We start from the raw sequence: 21385 nt of genomic DNA on the forward strand, positions 1-21385 counted from the left end.
TTCAGCAACTTGTTTTTGAAACAGGATGGGGCATAATTCTTTAAAAGAATTGCAACAGTGTTTTTTTTTTTCCTTTAAAAAAAAAAGTTGCCTTTGAATACTATCTTCTTTATAATTGAGGAATGGTTTAGATGTAAGGAGCACGTGAACTAATATTCTAGGAAATTCTGTTGGGAATTTTGGTTGATTTCCAGTTAGCAAAGAGCTTCACTGCAATTCTGACACAAATACTCCTATCTTCCTTTTTTTCCCCTTAACTAAGATGTGGGCCTCTAAGTAATGAGGATTGTTCTTTTGTCATGTACTAGGAGTTTGGATTTTAGTCTTTTTAAGAGGCTTCTCTCCTAGTTCATGAAATCCTGGAGCATTAATTCATAGGCAATATGGCTTAAGAAGCAAAAGTTAGTTTCCCCATAAACATTGGTTACAATGTATTTTTTGAAAACTTTATAAACTCTGAAATTCAAGGACTGTGTCTCTTTAGCATTAAGCTTGTCAGTCACTAAAAACAAAGAAATTCTTGATCACATTTTTTATCTTTTATTCATGGTTAAGAAAAGCAAAATCATTATCCTGGAAGAGATTATTTAAAAATTACATAATCTGTAAAATAAGTTAGGTGTAGCAGCAATAGTAGTACAAGTATGGGTATAGACATTTTTAAAATAGTAACTAAAATAACTTTTTCCTTCCTTTGTACTTTTTCTCTGTAGATCAAATATCGAGAAGAATATGAGAAATTCAAAGCTCTTTATACTTTACCAAAAAGTGTTGAGGATGATCCAAATACAGCACGCTGCCTGAGAGTCGGCAAGTTTAACATTGATGTAAGTAATCCCTAAGGCCTTACTTCAAACCAAGGCCAGGCAGTATAGCCATCTGTCATAAATCAGAACATTGCCTAGTCATGCCCATGGCCCTGACTGTACATATGTGAAGAAGCAAGTGTCATTTCAGCACATGCTGTTTACCCCACCCCCATGAATCTATAGAAAGTGTCAGAAAATTCCAGGTAACACCTGATGGCTGTAGTCATTTACCCTGACTCCTCCAGGGCATAAGAAAGGCGTTTATTGCCATGATACCTTGCACAATTCCCTGTGTAATTGGCATGTTATTTTATCTTCACAGCGCCTCTACAGATCAGTTTATGAAAAGAACAAGATGAAAATCCACACTGTGCCTGACATGGTTGAGATGGTTACTGCTAAGGATTCTCAGAAGAAAGTCAGTGAGATTGACTACCGCCTCCATCTCCATGAGTGGATTTGCCACCCTGACTTGCAAGTCAACAGCCACGTCAGGAAAGTCACGGATCAGATCAGCGATGTAAGTCTACTGCTCACGAAGGTCCCCCTCCCTGGCCTCGCACAGCCATCCTAAAGCGAAGCCGACTCACTTGTGTCTTCACCTCCTTCTCCTGGGATTGCTTTCCTCTGCACCCATGGGTCTGTCCCTCAAAGCAGGGCTCTGTGGGCCACTGTTTCCCTGGCATCCTCAGCCTCATCACATGATACCTCTTGATGTTCATTCCATAAAGTCATCCTGGATCCAGAGGGTGTCCATATTTTTGGTGTTTAAGTTACTGTCACTTTTTTTTTTTTCCCTGATTCCATCTATCTGCTACAATCCTTTAGATTGTGTACAAGGATGACCTTAACTGGCTAAAAGGCATTGGTTGCTATGTCTGGGACACTCCTGAAATTCTTCACGCCAAACATGCTTATGATCTACGGAACGATGTGAGTTTGCCTGGTTTTTTAGTTGTTTTTTTTTTTCTTTTCTAATATATTTCCTTTTTTCTACATAGTCTAGTCAAAGGGAGAGTTACGGACATTGTCACAGACCAGCTATGTCTTAAGTGGTGTTGAGGGTGGCAGAGCTGGAGAAAGATGCCAAGGAGCAGAGAACACCCATTTCTCAGTAATGCGTGTAGCTTTCCTATTAAGCAAAGCAGTTAAGCTGTCCTATTGTCCTCTCATGAAGAAAGGACCCCTGGCTCTTCTGTCTACATTTGGATTATTTCAGATATATCAAACCCATAACTCTCATATTAGGAAAATTCCATTTGTGAGGTGTTTGTGATGCTTATATACAGGATCTGTTTATAAAGAGAGAATTTGGGGTGCCTGGGTGGCTCAGTCGTTCAACATCTGCCTTTAGCTCAGATCATGATTCCAGGGTCCTGGGATCGAGCCCCGAATCAGGCTCCCTGCTCTGCAGGAAGCCTGCGTCTCCCTCTGTCCATTCCCCTGCTTCTGTTCCCTCTCACTATGTCTCTGTCAAATAAATAAAATCTTTTTTTTTAAAAAGGGAGGCTTTGCTGAGCAAATTAATGCTGTACAAGATTTCAGTAAAAAAAAAAAAAAAAAGCTTAAATGTTCCTCACCTGCTAGAATGCTCTGGAAGCTCCATATGACTGTAAGCATTAATTATGCAGATTATCATAAAATTCAAATGCCTCCAGGTTGATTAAGTGCTAATGAAAGTAAATGTCTTGAGTTAAAAGGAACAAGACTCTCTGCGAAAGCGGCAGTTTCTCATACAGTGAACCATCTAACACAGGCTTAATTTATTCCTCTCCGCAGATCAAGTACAAATCTCATGCGCAGAAAACGAGGAATGACTACAAGCTGGTCACTGATACTCCAGTCTACGTGCAGGCTGTCAAAAGTGGGAAACAACTAAGTGATGTGAGTGCCTCCAGGGAAGTCATGCGGACAGTAATAAAGATGGGGCCACAGTGGCCCAAAAAAAAAAAAGTGGCCTTTTGTAACTGGGAGACCAGAGTTGCGCCTTAGAGAGTCTGCTCTTGTTTGCTAAAAGCCTGGCGCGTTCAATCAGTCCCCAGGGTGGCGGTGTCAGCAGCCTCACTGTATGGAATCCTCGGTGTCTGGGAGCTTTTTGCTTTAAAGTTGCATTTTGTATCCTTGTGTCAAGAGCAACAGTTCTGTCCCGCTGCGGAAGCCTGCTGAGCAACTAGAGCTGACTGTGGTAGAGTGAGGAGGGGACAGGCTCCAAGTGAGGGAGGGGGCGGGGTCCGGCCTCTACTGCGCATCCTCCGTGCGGCGTGGGCGGAGCCGGCCCAGCTGTGCCTCCACGTGCTTCTGTGTGCGCCGCGGGCGCCATTCCGCTGTCGTGTCTGACGCCACGCGGGCAGGCCCGGCCCAAAGCAGCCCCCAAAGCTGCCTTTTTTTTCTTTTTTTTTAAAACTAACCCCGCAGGTTAATTAGTAAACAGGGAATGCTACCAGTGAGTTAGAATGTTCAAGCCTACTTATTTTGAAACTTACAGTGGTAAAATGCCCGCTCTTCCTCCCCTGCCTCAGCGGTGTCTTCCCCATCTCTCTCAGTGTGGGGGTCCACACGCTGGTTGTGGTGCCACTGGTAAGACCAATAATAGATCAGATTTCTCTGGCCAGAGGGAAGAAGGCTACTTATTATGATTTTATTTTATTTAAGAGAGACTGGGTTTCCATTTATTTTGCTTCTTCCCAGCAGTGCTGCTGGGAAAACCAACTGACTCCTCTTCTCTCTGCACACAGGCTGTTTACCACCATGACTATGTGCACAGTGTCAGGGGCAAAGTGGCTCCAACAACGAAAACTGTGGATCTGGAGCGGGCCCTTCATGCCTACAAGCTCCAGAGTGAGGTGAGCAGTGCGAACCTAACGCGGTGCCCAGCAGAACTCCAAGAGGCAGCCTACAAGGGCCAGGCCGCTGGCTTCCGTGGAAACCGCTTTGGCCTGGGCATTATCTCAGCCGGAACTTGTCCATTGTAAATGCTCTTCCATTCCCATGAGTTTAAAAAAGTCAAAGAAAGAAGCATAGTCTGTCTTCCCTCTTGGCTGGCAGGATCTTTATACCAAGCAAGAAATGGGCTTTTTAAGAGTAGTGTTTACAAGACACAGTGAAGAAAGGCAACCCCCTATCTCTGGCTCAAAAAAACTCAAAACCAAGATGATAAAGGCAAGGCATATAAACACAAAAGACTACTAACAATGAGAGAGAGGGCTAGAAGTTACTGTTGGAATTCAGAAGAGAAGGACACTGGATTCCACTCACATATTTCATATTCCTAGTCTGTGTCATCTGGTCATGCTACTTTGGTCTCAACCTTCGATGTTAGTCTCCTACATTGAATGTTAAAAGTAATTTGGTTTTAATTTATTTTTAATATTTCACATACTATTCCTACTCCTGGAGCTCTCCCAAAAAAAAAACAGACTATTTAAGGTCATAGTCAGAAACTTCTTTCCCTCTTCTGCCAGGAATAAGAGTATCCTGACCTTTTCCCAGCCTGACATCAGGGCACTGTGTTTATGGGGAGGATGGCATTCCAAAGATGTGCCTTATAACCATGATTCTCTCAGGGATTGGTAATGACGTGGATATCTCCAAAGGGTGAGGGGGGGTTAATGGCAGAGGCACCCCTGACTACCTGTTTTCTCTACTTTTCCCATTTTCTTCCTAGATACCATGCAGCTAACTGGGAATATATACATTCAAAACATAGAAGAATTATTTCCTATGAGCCCCTTCACTCATTGCTCTCTCTCTCAAAAACAGGTTAAGAGAAAAATTGATTCGTTGCCTGACCCTTAGAAAACTTACTTAATTTCTTCCTGAAATCAGTATAGTGAACATAAGGACAGGATGTATCTAACTGAAAATCTAACGTGAGCTGCATGTGACTTGTTTAACTTAGATAAGTTATTTGATGTAGATGTGATTAACCCACTTTTCCTCCTTCTGGCAGGGTCTGTACCGAGATGCTGGCCGACGCTCTCTGCCTACTGGATATAGGCTTCCAGGGGACACCCCTCATTTCAGACATGCCAAAGACACCCGATACATGAGCAGTTATGTGAGTGGTCTCCTCATTAAGATGGGGTTTGAAGGGGGGGGCACTAATATTCATTATTAGCCGCTCTAATGCCCTGGTCACACCTTGAAGGTTCAATATGATGTAATGGTGGGACTAGAGAATGGGAGACAGTGTGTTTCCTAGCGGTGCTGTGAAATTGAAATTTGGCAATGCCTGGGTAGCCCAGTGGATTCGTATAGGACTTTTGTGGGATTGTATCTGCATAAGTCATTTACCTTGGCTTAGAGTTCATGGCTGTCATCCTGCCTCTATTTCTGTTGATATTAGCACTGATGCATCCTGAACCATTCCAAGCCATATACCAGAAACAGAGCTTCATACACATCCTGCTAATATGTGGCCATAATATTATCTTCAAGATCTAACATCACTGTATATTCCTTTGGAAAAGAAAGGACTTCTTGCCTAGCTGCTGGCCAGGCAGTGTCCAAAAGCCAGGGGCCCAAAATTATGGTTTCCAAAGCAGAGAGTTGCAGATTTAATTATCTCACATGTCATTTTTTAAAAATCAGTCTATAATGCCATTCATCAGTCTCAAAAGTAGTCTCTCGTTTCTTTGCACTTCCTAATTTCCTAACTGTACTGGGACTAAAATTAGAGTTTTTTTCTCATATTTTTCATACCTGGCTACAAACAGATTTATCTAGGCAACACTCAATTTTATTCCTTTCTGGATGTGGCTTTATTAGTCAACAAAATAATTTTCAGGGTTCAGATTACTATTAAAATTTGTCAGTGACTTTTCCTTATACTTAATCCTAGAGAGTAATTTTCAAATGAAAGCAACAGCTTTTTCTATTTGAGAAATGTTGAGCTACTCTCCATTTACCCATCAGTGGACTTATTCTGACTTTGCTTTTCCAGTTCAAATACAAAGAAGTTTATGAACACATCAAGGCAAACGGATATACCCTTGGGCCCAAAGACGTTCCATTTGTCCATGTCCGGAGGGTCAACGATGTTACCAGTGAGGTACTGTGAATGTTGATTCTGTGGGGGAAATAATTGAGTTTCAAAGACCATGGCTTTGAAATAAGACCATCAGATAAATACAATATGTGGAATTTAAGTAATTCACTCATTGTGGCACCTGGGTGGCTTAGTGGGTTAAGGAACTCGCTCATATGTGGAGCTTAAAATACAGAGGATCATAGGGGAAGAGAGGAAAAAATAAAACAAGACGAAATCATAGAGGGAGGGGGGCTTGGGTGGTTCAGTTGTTAGGTGTCTGCCTTTGGCTTGGGTCGTGATTCCAGGGTCCTGGGATGGCACCCTGCATTGGGCTGCTTGCTCAGCAGGTGGCCTGCTTGTGTTCCCTCTCTTGCTTTGTCTCTCTCTGTCAAATAAATAAATAAAATCTTTTTGAAAAATCATAGAGACAAACCACAAGAGACTCTTAAACATAGGAAGCAAACAGGGTTGCTGGAGAGGAGGGGGGTTGGCAGATGGGATAACTGGGTGATGGACATTAAGGAGGCACATGATACAACAAACACTGAGTGTTATATAAGACTGATGAATCACTAAAAAAAAAAAAAAAAAAAAAAAAAGACTGATGAATCACTAAACTCTAGCTCTGAAACTAATAACACATCATATGTTAATTAATTGAACTTAAGTTTAAAAAATAAAAAGTAAAGACTACGGCTTTGTTTGAAGTGCATTAAGGGTTTACTGTCTCTTATAAATTTATGCATTAGCAAGGAATAAAAGAGTCCTTTTAGCTACCATTTTGATACTTGAATCCATTGGCAACATTTTTCTGTATTTGGCAGTGCCATCGTAGAGATCTCATTCATAAATTATAATGTGTATTAATTTCTCTTTTGACATTTGTATTAAAAAATCTTTAATAAATTTACATTTTAGTCTGACTCATGACCCTCATTTTCCATATAAATGATTGGTTTGTATATCTGATCCTATCCAGTCGTCTGATAGAATGTGGAAGACTTTGTGCTCAAAATTCTTCATCTAAATAAAATAACTACCATTTTCTCTTTTTTCCTAATCTCAGCCCCTTTCTTTATCCTTATTTGCCCCTCTCATGGCTCTTTATGTAGAATATTTGATTGTTGATTAGTCAACAGATGCCTTCATCTTCCTAACACTAAATACCTGGAATGGTTTTTCTTCTAATGTAGAGATTGTATCGCCAATTGTACCACAAACTGAAAGACAAGATCCACACAACTCCCGACACTCCTGAAATCCGCCAAGTCAAGAAGACACAAGAGGCTGTCAGTGAGGTGGGTATTTTCATAGGAGAGAGGACGACAGGCTGTGGAACCCATGGACTGTCAACAGTTTGGTCTCTGATGTGTGTGTTTCTGGGTATTTTTCTAGTTGATCTACAAATCAGACTTATTCAAGATGCGAGGCCACATGATCTCAATGCCATACACACCCCAAGTGATCCATTGCCGCTACGTGGGAGACATCACCAGTGATGTAAGCATCTCATAAGGGACAAGAGGCTGTCCACATGTAAGCCAGCCAGTGGCCTTTGAATATCCTTCTGCACTGAGTACTTCTAAACTGAATATACAACTTGGAGGTGAAATTGTGTGGAAGCAGAATCCCACATTTCTCCAGCTATGGAAATGGTAGTAAGAGGACCACTTGGGAATTACAAGAATTGCTCACCACCATCCTGCATTCAACACTGAATTCTTACAGCTTCTCACTCTACATGGCCTGTGTCCTGGGTCCTGTTCAGTGTCTTTGATCTGCTCATCCCCTCTCCCACCCCTTTTAACAACTTCCTCCTGCCATTTTTTTTCTCCTTAAATATTCCTTCTCCTGCAAGCCCATTCCATTTATTCTATGCTTTTCTCCCATCAATTTAATAATAACAAATATCAGTGTTCTCCTCAGCTCAGATTAGATATTAAATTTTAAAACCTGTGATTCATTTAGGTGCACACAAACAAAGAATACAGTGTGAGTGTGTTCAACCAGAAAGAAAACTTTCAGTAGAAAAGTGTCACTACTCTGTCTTATTTGTTCCTGGTTTATAGTTACTCATGGCCAGCTGTATTTCTGTTTCTGCCACGCAGATTAAATATAAAGAGGACTTGCAGATCCTCAGGGGACTGGGCTGCCTCCTGTATGACACTCCCGACATGGTCCGCTCACGGCACCTGCGCAAACTCTGGGTGAGTGCACACCTTCACGGCACATAGCTATCCCCACACAGCTTCCATATATCCTGTCACCAGCTGCAAGGTGCTGGACAGAAAATCTTTGCCTGCAGCTACTTTTAAGAGGAAGTTTACCATTAACCGATTTGAACCATTCGTGACTCACCTAAACTGATATGTGCCTCTGTGAAAGCTGATGAACTCAGTGAAATGACAGTCATCTTTGTTGAGATGGGAAGACATCCAGGGACATGAAAGCCCTGCTCAAGTTGCACGTGCCAACCGCATGAAAGGTAGTGTGTGACTGTGGCATGCAATTCCTTAAATGATCAATTAACTTGTATTTCTGTTGTGTTTTCAAGTCTAACTACCTGTACACCGATAAGGCAAGGAAGATGCGAGACAAGTACAAAGTGGTGCTTGACACTCCGGAATACAGAAAAGTGCAGGAACTGAAGACACATCTGAGCGAGGTAAGAATGCTGAACCTGTCACTACAAGTGACTTGTTCCTCTGGTGGCTATTTTTCAGGCCACCACACTCAGCAAAAAATCTCTCCTCTGCCTTTAATTACAGAGTGCCTCCCATATGTAAGGAAGTAAAGAAAACTTGACCTCATTTTGCCTCATTTTACTTATTTTGTCCCCTTTTGATAAGATGAGGATATCAGTATTTGACTGCCTGTGATGAGAACTGCTGAGAGTTGACACGATTTTATAAATTGGAAAGGCCTTCTGTCTTACGCTATTGTTGCAGTCTCCAAACTGAATTTATTTCAAAACTCTCTAATCCCTGCTATCAGAAACCCTAATCATGGCAACGCCATGGAAAAGTCTTCTAATGGCTCCCTGCTCTGTGACCTACTCAACAAATTCTAGACTACTTTGTTTCATTTTCAGTTGGCCCCGAGGCTTCTGATTTATTGCAGCTAATTGTGTATAGATCTCGTGCTCTCACCTACACTCTTGGTTCCTTTTGAGAGGTGGACCCCACATTGTTTAGATGTGTATCCCATAGTGCCTTGGCTATGATCGATGTCCGTGTTTGCTAGTGACTCCATGTGCTTTGTAAAGGTAGGGGCATTCCACAAATGTAAATGGTCTTTCTTATTTTAGGTGAGTTGGCCCTTCTCATCAGACTTCACCAAGTTGACCCACACACTGGCTGTCAGGCCACTTCATTGATTTCCCATTTTCAGTGTTTCTAATGGCCGCTAATTAGGAATCACTTATGCCCTTATACTTAGAGACGCCCTGGCAAACCAAGTGTCCTCACTGCGGGGTGCACAGCTTGCTAAACTCCTAGTAAGCTAGAGGCAGAGGATGATGAATTTTTTAGCTTTTAAAATGATACATTGAGCTCCTTTGCTTTGCTGGAAGCTTAGCTATATTGCTTCAGCACTTAGCCAGGAATGCTTATGTTCTTCTCTCTCAGCAAAGTTGTGCTTCTCCACACAGGTTGTGTATCAGAATCTCCTGGGAAATATTTCTTACCTATCCTGACTAGACTCCCAACTCCCCAGCCTCACACCAGACCTCTGATTCTCTCTGTCTGAGCATCTGCATGCTTTTAGCTGCTCCAGAATGATTCTAACATGCAGCCAGGGTTGGAAATTACTGCTTTAAGTATCCAGCTGTCCTCCAAGTGCCACATAATAAAACATGATATGGCAACTTAACGTGCTTATTGGTATCTCCAAAATACTTTTGTTGGGTGTTTGGATTCAGAATTATCTAAAACTTTTAATTTCTCCTTTTCCCAGTTCCTATTGGGATTCTGTATGTCTTATGCATGTACACTGGGGAAAAAAATAGCTATTCAGTAATTCATTTTTCCCCACACTTGCCTCACTGGAAGAATAACGTGAGCTTCATAAAATATTGATCCACTTCTTTTTTTTTTTTTTTTAAGATTTTGAGAAAGATTGGGATTCATCCTTTGAATGTTTGGTAGAACTCACCAGTGAGGTCTTCTGATCTTGGACTTTTATTTGTTGGGAGATATTTTTTTTTGAAGATTTTATTTATTTATTTGACAGACAGAGATCACAAGTAGGCAAAGAGGCAGGCAGAGAGAGAGAGGAGAAAGCAGGCTCCCCAAGGAGCGGAGAGCCTGATGTGGGGCTCGATCCCAGGTCCCTAGGATCATGACCTGAGCCGAAGGCAGAGGCTTTAACCCACTAAGCCACCCAAGTGCCCCTGTTGGGAGATTTTTAATTATTGATTCAATCTCCTTAGTAGTAATCGGTCTGTTCAGATTTTCTCTTTCATCATGATTCAGCATTGGCATGTTGTATAGTTCCAGGAATTTATCCATTTCTTCTTGATTGTCCAATTTATTTAGCACATAATTGTTTATAGTAGTCTCTTTGATACTTTGTATTTCTATGGTATCAGTTATAATATCTCTTTTATTCTGATTTTGAGTTCTCTCTCTTTCTTGGTGAGTCTAGCTAAAGGTTTGTTAATTTTGTTTATCTTTTCAAAGAACCAGCTCTTTCATTGACCTTTTCCATTACATTTTTTGTTTGTATTCTATTTTTTTCTTCCCTTATTTTACTTCCTTCTTTCTACTAACTTTGGGCATCATTTGTCTTTTCTTTTTCAAGTTACTTGAAATGTAAAGTTAGGTTGTTTATTTGAGACTTTTTTTGTTTCTTGAGGTAAGCATTGTTATGAACTTTCCCCTTAGAACTGTATCCCATAATTTTTGGAATGTTACATTTTCATTTGTCTCAAGATTTTAAAAATTTCTCTTGATTTCTTCTTTGACCCATTGTTGTTCAGTATCATGCTACTTAATCTCTACCTAGTTGTGAATTTCCCAACTTTCTTCATGTATTAACTTCTAGTTTTGTCCCGTTGTGGTTTGAAAAGATGCATGATATGATTTAAATCCTTTTAAATTTATTGAGGCTTGTTTTGTGGTGTAACATGTAATCTATCTATTTAAGAAATTATTCTATGCACTTGAAAAGAATATGTATTCTGTTGCTTTTAGATAGAATGTTCTGTAAATATCTGGTCTACTCTATCATTTAAGGGCAATGTTTCCATATTGATTTTCTGTCTGGATAATCTATGCATTGATGGAAGTGGGGTATTAAAGTCCCCAACTATTATTGTATTGCTATTTCTCTGTTTAGGTCTGCTGATAATTGCTTTATATATCTGGGTATTCCTCTGTTGGGTGCATATTTACAAATATTATATCTTTTTGTTAGATTGGCCCCTTTATCATTATGTAATACCCATTTTTGTTTCTGATTAGTCTTTAAAGTCTATTTAGTCTCATATAAATATAGCTACTTCACCTTTATTTTGGTTTCCATTTGCATGGAACAACTTTTTCTATCCCTTCATTTTCAGTCTCTATGTGTCCTTACATATAACAGGAGTCTCTTATAAGCAGTATATAGATAGGTCTTATTTTTTATTTTATGTTCTTTTAAGATTTAGTCATCTATTTTAGAGAGAGAAAGAGAGCACAGGCCTGAGTAGGAGGGGCAAAAGGAGAGGGAGAATCTCAAGCAGACTCCATGCTAAGGATGAAGCCTGACAGGGCTTGATATCACAACCCCAAGATCATGACCTGAGCTGAAACCAAGAGTCAGACACTTAGCCAACTGTGCCACCTAGGTGTCTCAGTGGAGACACCTAGGCTAAATTGGCTAAGTGTCTGACTCTTTGGTTTTTTAATCCATTTGGCCACTCTGTGTCTTAGGATGGGAGAATTTAGTCCATTTACATATAGATTAATTATTTTTTTTTAAGATTTTATTTATTTATTTGTCAGAGAGAATGCGAGAGCGAGCACAGGCAGACAGAGTGGAAGGCAGAATCAGAGGGAGAAGCAGGCTCCCTGCGGAGCAAGGAGCCCGATGTGGGACTTGATCCCAGGATGCTGGGATCATGACCTGAGCTGAAGGCAGCTGCTTAACCAACTGAGCCACCCAGGCGTCCCTAGATTAATTATTTTTTAATCCATTTTTTTTAAAAGATTTTATTTATTTATTTGACAGAGAGAAATCACAAGTAGATGGAGAGGCAGGCAGAGAGAGAGAGGGAAGCAGGCTCCCTGCTGAGCAGAGAGCCCGATGCGGGACTCGATCCCAGGACCCCGAGATCATGACCTGAGCCGAAGGCAGCGGTTTAACCCACTGAGCCACCCAGGCGCCCTTAATCCATTTTTTTAATCCATGGTTTTTTAATCCATTTGGAGACTCTGTGTCTTAGGATGGGAGAATTTAGTCCATTTACATATAGATTAATTATTTAATTAAGAATTAGTCCATTTACGTATAGATTAATTATTTTTATGTATATGTTTACTGCCATTTTATTAATTTTCTCTGGCTGTTTTTGTAGTCCCTCTCTCTTCCTTTCTTCTTTTGCTCTCTTTGTGATTTGATGATTCCTTTTAGTGATATGTTTATATTTCTTTCTTTTCTTTTGTATATTTCTGTCAGTTTTTGCTTTATGATTACCATGAAGCAACTTGTAACAACTGGTATTTATAACAGTCTGTTTTAAGTTGATAACAGCTGAAGTTTGATCCTATTGTAAAGCTCAACATTAATCCCTCTGCCTTGTTTTATGTTTTTAATGTCGCATTTTACATGTTTTTATCTTATGTATTTCTTACCTAAATGTAATCATAATTATTTTTACAATGTCTTTTAACCTTCATACCAGTGATTAATTCACTACCTTTACCATATATATATATACACCTTTCCAGTGAGATTTATTATCACTAATTAGAACCCTTTCTTTTCAGCTTAAAAAAATCTTTTTAACCTCTCTTTTAAGGCTTCTTTAATGATGATGAATTCCTTTAGCTTTTGCTTGTCTAAGAAATTCTCTCTCCTTCACTTCTGAAAGAGAAGTTTGCCAAGTAGAGTAGTCTTGGTCAGAAGGTTTTTTTTTCTTTTAGCACTTGGAATATATTTTGCCACTCCCTCTGGTGTGCAGTTTCTGCTGAAAAATCTGCTGATAATCGTATGGGCAGGTGGTTAATGTATATAACAAGTTTTTCTCTTGCTGCTTTTAATAATTTCTTCTTCTCTTGGGGCGCCTGGGTGGCTCAGTGGGTTAAGCCGCTGCCTTCGGCTCAGGTCATGATCTCAGGGTCCTGGGATCGAGTCCCATATCGGACTCTCTGCTCAGCGGGGAGCCTGCTTCCCTTCCTCTCTCTCTACCTGCCTCTCCGTCTACTTGTGATTTCTCTCTGTCAAATAAATAAATAAAAATCTTAAAAAAAATAATAATAATTTCTTCTTCTCTTTAACTTCTAACATTTTAATTATCATGTGTCTTGTTTTGGGTTTCTCTGGGTTCCTCTAATTTGGAATTCTTTGGGCTTCCTAGATCTGGATGTCTGTTTTCTTCCCCAGGTTAGGGAAATTAATATTTCAGCCATTATTTTTTCAAATAAGATTTCTGTTCCTTTCTCTCTTTTCCTTTTGGAAGCCCTGTGATTCAAATGTTAGTCTATCTGATGCTGTCCCACAAGTCCCTAAGGCTATCTTCACTTCTTTTTTATTCTTTTCTCTTTTTGCTGCTCTGGTTAGGTGAGCTCCACTGCCTTGTCTTCAGGTTGACTGATCCTTTCTTCTGCTTTATCTAGTCTGCTGTCAACCCCCTCAAATGTATTTTTCAGTTGTTATTGTATTCTTCAGCTCTGTAACTTCTATTTGATACTTTCTTTTATTTTCCATCTTTTTGTTGGCATTCTCACTGTGTTCATTCTTCTTTGCAGTTTGGTGAGCATCTTTATGAGTGTTAAGTTAAACTCTTTATCAAGTAAATGAGCTCCATTTTATTAAGGTTTTTTTCTGAGTTTTATCTATTCTTTCATTTGGAACATATTCCTCTTCCTTCATTTTTCTTGACTGTCTGTGTTAATTTATATACAATAAGTGAAACAACCACCTTTCCCAGTCTTGAATGAAGGCCTCATTTAGGATGTGAAACTTGTTGTTCAACCCCATCTCAACTCTTAGTTTTCTCTTGAAACTTTATGCTTGTTTAAGTATCCTATTATATTTTTAAATAGTTCCGGGTAGTTGAGGATGTGCCAAGACCTTGCAGTGTCCCAAAGGGGAGGATCTCAGCACCTAGATTTAGGTGGACTGGAAGCCAAACCCTCAGGCATCAGCTTTTAAATGTATGCAAATACATACAATCCTAAGGGACTACAAGTATAAACCCTATGAAACCAGCAAGCTGGAGCAAGGTAAAAGCAGAGCATCTACCTTTGTGGATAGGATCTACAACTTCGTTCCTTGTTAGCAGTTCCATAGGCCACTAAATATGTGTCATACCTAAAGCCTATGCCTCAGGCCAAAATTCCAGGACAAGCAAAGAGGTGTCCTTCACAGAAAGACCTTGGGGTGGTAACCTACCAAGAACTGTCTTTCTAATTGCCATAGTCCTGTGGAACCCAGAAATATGAGCCTTCCAGGCTATCTGTGCCAGGTACTCAAGGGGTATCCCCAGGTTGGCAGCTACAAAAATCAGGCACCAGGTGTGAAAAAGCTTCCCTCCAGGAGATATTGGCACTCAAAGGCATAGTAGAGGGTAAGGATGAAGATAATAAATGACCTCTAAGTTCTCTGAAAAGTATTTTAGTCAGCCCAAGATGCATTTTTAATAAAAAGCCTGCCCCTCAAGCTGCAGTTATGATGATGAGCTAACACGTCTTCTTTACAGAAAGACTGAGCTCGTGGGTCTGTTGTCTCTTGCTATGCCCTGGGGATAGTAGCTACTTAAGAACTCTTTTCCTATTGGTTACAGTCCTGTGGAACCCACAAGAGTAAGCCCTACCAGCCACTAGAGCTAGATGACATAGAGGTGTCTTCTGGCTGGAGTTGCAAAAATCAGACTCCCAGGCAAGGCTACGAGCTCCTTTCTGGGTGACCTTTGTTATAACAGTCTCATGGCACCAGGGGAACACAAGCTCTCCTGACCTTCACAGCTGAGTGACCAAGAGATGTCCTGTAGGGGGCAGCCACATATACCAGAATGAACAAAATCTTGCCATTTGCACAACTTGAATGGACCTCAAGGTCATTATGCGAAGTGAAATAAGTCAGAGAAAGATAAATATATGACCTTTCTTATATTTGGAATCTAATGTGTGTGTATATAAATGGTGTTAGCCATAGATGGGAAATAGTGGGTGGGAGAAATTTAGTTTATTTAGTTTAAATAAATTCTAAAAAATACTGATCGAAGTCACTTTTCTGGATTCAGAAGTTCTTTGGTAGAACCTGTAAATCTGTTTTAATGAGGACTTTTGGGTTTTTTTCAGATCAGGAAAGTTTGGAAAACACTGTTTTAGTAAAAAGTTTGATGGCAAAAGGAAGGTAGAGTTCTCAACTTTTGAATTGCTTTTGAGTTGTATAGATTCTTGACTTTTATACTTCATAGTACTAGCAATCAGGAATGTTGTCCCAGGAAACATAAACTGGGAGGTCTGTGAGGGATGGGCTAGATGGGTGAGGGGTAGTAAAGAGGGCATTTGATGTGATGAGCACTGGGTCTTTTACATTAGTGATGAATCACTGACTTCTACTCCGGAAACCTATATATTGCACTCCATGTCAACTAACTATGACTTAAATTTTAAAAAATAAAGAAGCATTAACAATGCATACCTAAGTATGGGGGAAATATAATATGAAGAAAATCATTGAAGTGGTATGGGAGAGTTGGGTTTTAGTCCCAGATTTACTTCCACTTTGTTGTGTGACCTTGTATAATTCATATATTCAATACCCCAGTTTCCTGAGCTAGAAGATTAGAGTAGATGATTCAGGGTCCTTTTAACCATAAGATTCTATGAGTTTGTTGACTTGCTTTATTTGAAATTTAGCCCAAAAGAAATAGTAAGTTTTTATTTAATTTATCTCTTTTCTTTCAGAAGTAACAGAAAAAATAGCCCCAAGCAGATGAGCTATATTTCGTTTCAACTCATGCTTGTATATAATTTATATTAAAAGAAATAGATATGCACCTTCATATGTATGTACATATTATTTATCTCCTATATTTTATCTGTTCAACAGGCATTTATATTGATAATTAGAATTTATTTGCTACCCATTTGTACTTCCTAGTTTGCCTCACTGTATGAAACTCCGTCAACATTTATCAAAGGACTACTGTTTTTCAGATCTTTTATCCAAGTACAAGGTGAAAAAAGAATGATAGACCCGAGCCCCTGCATTCCATGGGCCCATATCTGTGAAGAGAAACAAACATCAATATGATGAATGATATCATATAGGAATAATCAAGACAGTGAGGACTCTGCTTTCCAGGCAGATAAGAGGAAGAAGAACATTCTAAGCAGAAAGAGCAGTATATGAAAATGGCCTTAATGAGTTCTTAGAATTGGAAACAGTTTCAAATAGCAGAAAGGGAGTGTGGAAGAATGTTGAGAAATGAGGCTAGAAACATAAGATAGAAGCCAGCTCATGAAGTCCAATATCTTCATATTGGACTTGATGAAAAATCACTGAGGAACTATTTCTGAGCATTAAGGCATGATTAGATCTGAACTTCAAGAACATTGCCTTCTCAGACTTGCGAAAGATAAATGAGCCATGCAGAGTGATCCAATGGAGGACCTAGGAAGGTTTTTTTTGTTTTGTTTTTAAAGTGCTTTTTTTTTTTTTTTTTAAGATTTTATTTATTTATTTGTCAGAGAGAGAAGAGCGAGAGTGAGCACAGGCAGACAGAGTGGCAGGCAGAGGCAGAGGGAGAGGGAGAAGCAGGCTCCCTGCCAAGCAAGGAGCCTGAAGTGGGACTCGATCCCAGGACACTGGGATCATGACCTGAGCTGAAGGCAGCTGCTTAAGCAACTGAGCCACTCAAGTGTCCCAGAAGGTTTTTTAGGAGCATCTTGAGACTGATACAGGAGGAAGAGAAGAAATGATTACAGGAGGCCGAGCTAGGGCAGTGTCTATGAGAAAGGAGAAGGTGGATTGGACTTAAAAGCCATCACAAAATCAGGAGCCCAGAATTCATGACCATTTGTTATGGGAATGAGGGAGAAGTCTAGGATGACTCCTCAAGTTTCTGGCCTGCATGCCTGGGAGAGTGAGGAGTCATTTTGCAAAGTAGACAAAATAGGTAAAAAAGCAGATTTGGGTTGGAGATGAACATAATACAGAGAATTCTGCAATGAACATGGTAAGTTCAGAGCATTGTTGAAAATTTTGTTCTGACTTAGGAGAGTTGATGATTGAGTCATACGAACAGATGAGGTTACCCAAGGAGAAGTATAGGATGAAAGAGGCTAACCCTGACTCCAAAAAGTGGCAGCCTTTGGAGGACAGAACCATAGAAGTAAGCTGAGGAGTGCCTAGAAAGATAGGAGGCCATGTAGGGGAAGAGTGCAAGAATGAGAGGCAGAGAAGGGTGTTTTTCAGGAATGAAACTGCTGAGCAGTTTCAGTTGCTACAGAGAACAATTCTTGTATCTGGCAGTCGTAAAGTTTTTGGTAGTCTTTGAGAGTGACTTCATTGGCGTGGCTGGGTAAAAGCCAAACTGTTGCCTTGGGAAATTAACCAAAAGAGAGAGAGAAAAAAAAAGAAATACGTCGTCTGCTTGGCTATGAAAGGTAGAAACTAAGTCATTGGTAGAGATTGGAAAAGGCTTAGTGAAGGAGAGGACTGGAATTTATTTGCAGATGAAAGGAGAAGGCTGGGAAAATGAGAAGGTTGAAGATGTCAAGAGGGGGGCGAGAGTAGTTGCTGGCACAGGCTCCTAGAACAGGGCAGGTGAGAGCAGGACCGAGAATGCAGTAAGAGGCTGGAATCTTGAGCCAGCTACAGCATGTCTCTTATTTTGATACAAGGGAAAAAGAAAAAGAGGGCTCAGAAGGTAAATAAATTATTGGTTTATTGAGCAGAAACTGAGCCTGTTGCAGTGGGACAGGCCTTGGTTTCTTTATAAAGTAAGCACTAAAGGCATCTCTCAGCAGAGAACATAATGTATTGATGAAGCAGAAATAATGGTAATGACTATTTTATGTACAGCTGGTGTACAGAGCTGCAGGCAAAAAGCAGAAGTCAATCTTCACCTCAGTTCCCGACACTCCTGATCTTTTAAGAGCCAAGCGAGGGCAGAAGCTTCAGAGTCAGGTGAGCTTCATAAACAGAGACTTTTAAACCCACAGCACTGACATCGCAGGGAGGGTTGTTGCCTGTGGCTACCCACTCCGGCTCAGTAACAGACTCTCACGCTTGGTTGTCCTTGATGCAGCCTCATGGCCCTTATCTTCTAGCAGTTTTCTTTGGGGCCATCAGAACTGTGGTTGTGTTGTACATAAACAAGCCATATCATGTCTATTTTTTAAGTTGTGTGTACAACTTTTCTCATTGGATAAATGGTCGGTGGACCAAACTGCTTGATTCGTTCTGTAGGACCTATCTATTATTCATGATAAAAGAAACCACATTTTATGCACTCAAACAAAAATGAGTGGGGTGGTGGGAGTGTGTTGATCTAAAACCACATGGTTTTAGATCAGGCAGTACTCAACAGTAAGGGTGTTAGGTAACTAATGTATGTATCATGTTTCCAAATGTGGAACACAGAAAGAAGCATATGAACAGAAATACAGGAAAAACCAGAACAAGTAGATTTGGCCCTCCCATTGAATAGTTAGAACTGAATGAAAATGACTGAATACTAAATAATAAATACTAAATAATAATAAATAATAATCTGTTTCTAACATCTGATCCCTATTCTTTGATCATTTAGTATCTGTATGTTGAACTTGCCACCAAAGAGAGACCCCATCATCATGCTGGAAACCAGACCAAAGCCTTGAAGCATGCTAAAGATGTAAAGGACCTGGTCAGTGAGGTAAGTTGAGAATTTGGCACCAAGGTGCACTGGGTTAAAGAAAAAAAATCTTGGGACACCTGGGTCGCTCAGTTGGTTAAGCAGCCAGCTCCTGATTTCAGCTCAGATCATGATCTCAGGGTCATGGGATTGGGTCTCCCATCGGGCTCCCCACTCAGCAGGGAATCTGCTTAAGATTCTCTCCGTCCCGGGCACCTGGGTGGCTCTGTGGGTTAAGCCGCTGCCTTCGGCTCAGGTCATGATCTCAGGGTCCTGGGATTGAGTCCCGCATTGGGCTCTCTGTTCAGCAAGGAGCCTGCTTCCTCCTCTCTCTCTCTCTGCCTGCCTCTCTGCCTACTTGTGATCTCTCTCTGTCAAATAAATAAAATCTTAAAAAAAAAAAAAAAAGATTCTCTCCGTCCCTCTTCCCCTGCTCTTCCCTGCTCATGCTCTCTGTCTTTTAGAATAAATAAATCATTTTTAAAAAGTTTCCTTAAAACCTTCCCTTGCTGCCTCTGATCAGAGAGCTAATTTCTGTAATTATGCTCAGCAGCATCAAAACATTGGGCCTGTTATCAGGCCCAATATATCATGGCCCTAGGTTGGATCTATGACATGACTGTGAATTGGGAGGGGTGAAAACACTTAAACTTAAGTTTGTCTCTTTTCTGCCTTTATTTCTTAGAAAAAGTACAAGATTCAATATGAAAAAATGAAGGACAAGTACACCCCTGTTCCAGACACGCCAATCCTCATCAGAGCCAAGAAAGCTTACTGGAATGCCAGTGATGTATGTGCCCTTCTCCTCTTTCTTCTGTTGTGATAGGGACAGCTGAGGTTGTGGTACCTAAGACACAGAAGATATTACAGTCATCCATAGTTCAAAGACCTGGTCCACAACATGGATCACAAGAACAACAGCAGCACTTGAAGCAACAAAAGGCACAGAGTCGGTCAGGCACAGTAGCGAAGAATAATGCGGCGAGAGCCTAGGAGCCTATTGTTTTTCTTGTTGACCTTCTTAGCAAATAGTGACCCTTTCTTACAATTCTTTGGTGGCATTTGCTAGGGATACTTGACAAATAATTGTTACTTATCCATAAAGTCATGGTCTTGGAGTCAGCCAAACATGGTTCAAATCCCGCTGCTGTCACTTGCCCGCTATGTGATTCTGTATAATTTAATTTCTCTAAGACTCTGTTTTCTGATATGTGGAATGAGAATACAAATTGTGATAGAGAAGTTAGACAAAACAAGATATAATGTACACAACATTCCTGACATGGTACTGGGCTCTTGTTAACATGCAGAGAAAGGCTGTTCCCTTTCTTCTCTTGACCACTTCAGCCATGAGAATGACACATTTGTTAGAATTAGGAAGGACAGATTTTCATTCCCCACACCACATGAACAAGGACAAGACTGGCTTTCAATGGTAATGAGATGATCTGTTAATAAAGATATGAAATTAACTTAGGGTAGATAACCAGTTCTTATCAGTTTCATTTCTCAGAGCCCACCTGCAGGTGCGTTGCACCCATTACCAGAACCAGAATCCCTGGAGGACTGGGCATATGGGGGCTTAAACTCAGCCCAAAGTTCAAGCAACCCCACAACCCCTCAACTTAAGAATATTGCTCTAGGATTTCAGGGCATCTTAAAGTCATTACAGTGATCTCTAAACAGAAATATGAAAGGACACAGCAAAACTGAAACAGTGTCTCAGTTCCATAATATTGTCAGCAGTTTTCATTTGGAGCAGACAGGAGTCTGCTACCTGAATGAGCACTTTGTCCCCCGAAGCTATGAGATATTGTAAGTCCCTCCCCTGGTGTACAGTGGCGTGAGATCCAACAGCCTGATATAAACGGGCTGAGCACATAGTGCCGGCATCTCCTGACACATCCAAGGTTGTTAGCACGCTCCTCACTAAATGTAAAATGCCAATGGGTGCTGCTCAGGGCTACACTCTCGGGGTCCAGGGACAGATGGTTTGGCTTAAAATATAAACTGAGAAACCTGTAAACGACTCTCAATCTATCCCCTAGGATATTTGAGTCGTCTTGTGATATCCCCATCTTTATCACTCCAAGGTTACTGTTGAATATTAATTTGAACCAAGCCTACTCTGTTACCACCCTCTCTGGGAGTGGTCACCCAATAAAGTTGGCACCTAGGGCTCAGGACACCCCAGTGGACAGCCCACCCCTAGGCCTTTCTCAGACCAGTGCTGATAACTCTAACCCTTAAAATAGTTGGATGTAACAAGGGTATATCTGGCGTTGACCTTAAAATAGCTGGATGTAACAAGGGTATATCTGGCGTTGAGTTTGGCTTTTCTACACTGGCAATTCCCCCCAAGTAGAGCTAAGCAATTTTATGAGATTATTCATGTGAAAATGTAAATTAAAATGTCAGACAAAAGACACCTTTAATTATGTATTTGTTCAGCTACTCCAAAAGACTTGAGGTTGAAAACAGACTGCTCAGAGA

At 40.6% G+C, this 21385-nt stretch overlaps 1 protein-coding gene and 1 long non-coding RNA gene across 2 annotated transcripts in view; one reads left to right on the forward strand and one right to left on the reverse strand.

Moving 5' to 3' along the window:
- The window catches only part of LOC309843934, a 1014078-nt gene that overhangs the window by 655000 nt on the left and 337693 nt on the right, over positions 1–21385 (reverse strand). The gene's annotated exons all lie outside the window — the stretch shown is intronic.
- The window catches only part of NEB (nebulin), a gene marked incomplete at its 5' end in the record, with an annotated part of 202237 nt that overhangs the window by 135422 nt on the left and 45430 nt on the right, over positions 1–21385 (forward strand). Inside the window, 14 exons of the mRNA XM_082688978.1 lie at positions 714–827; positions 1132–1329; positions 1638–1742; positions 2589–2693; positions 3545–3652; positions 4759–4866; positions 5752–5859; positions 7032–7136; positions 7234–7338; positions 7947–8045; positions 8393–8503; positions 18079–18183; positions 18809–18913; positions 19578–19682. Coding sequence (XP_082545104.1) covers positions 714–827; positions 1132–1329; positions 1638–1742; positions 2589–2693; positions 3545–3652; positions 4759–4866; positions 5752–5859; positions 7032–7136; positions 7234–7338; positions 7947–8045; positions 8393–8503; positions 18079–18183; positions 18809–18913; positions 19578–19682 — 1581 coding nt within the window. The remainder of the gene's footprint in view (positions 1–713; positions 828–1131; positions 1330–1637; positions 1743–2588; positions 2694–3544; positions 3653–4758; positions 4867–5751; positions 5860–7031; positions 7137–7233; positions 7339–7946; positions 8046–8392; positions 8504–18078; positions 18184–18808; positions 18914–19577; positions 19683–21385) is intronic.

This window comes from Mustela nivalis (genome assembly GCF_964662115.1).
Source record: "Mustela nivalis genome assembly, chromosome: 11".
Taxonomy (NCBI): domain Eukaryota; kingdom Metazoa; phylum Chordata; class Mammalia; order Carnivora; family Mustelidae; genus Mustela; species Mustela nivalis.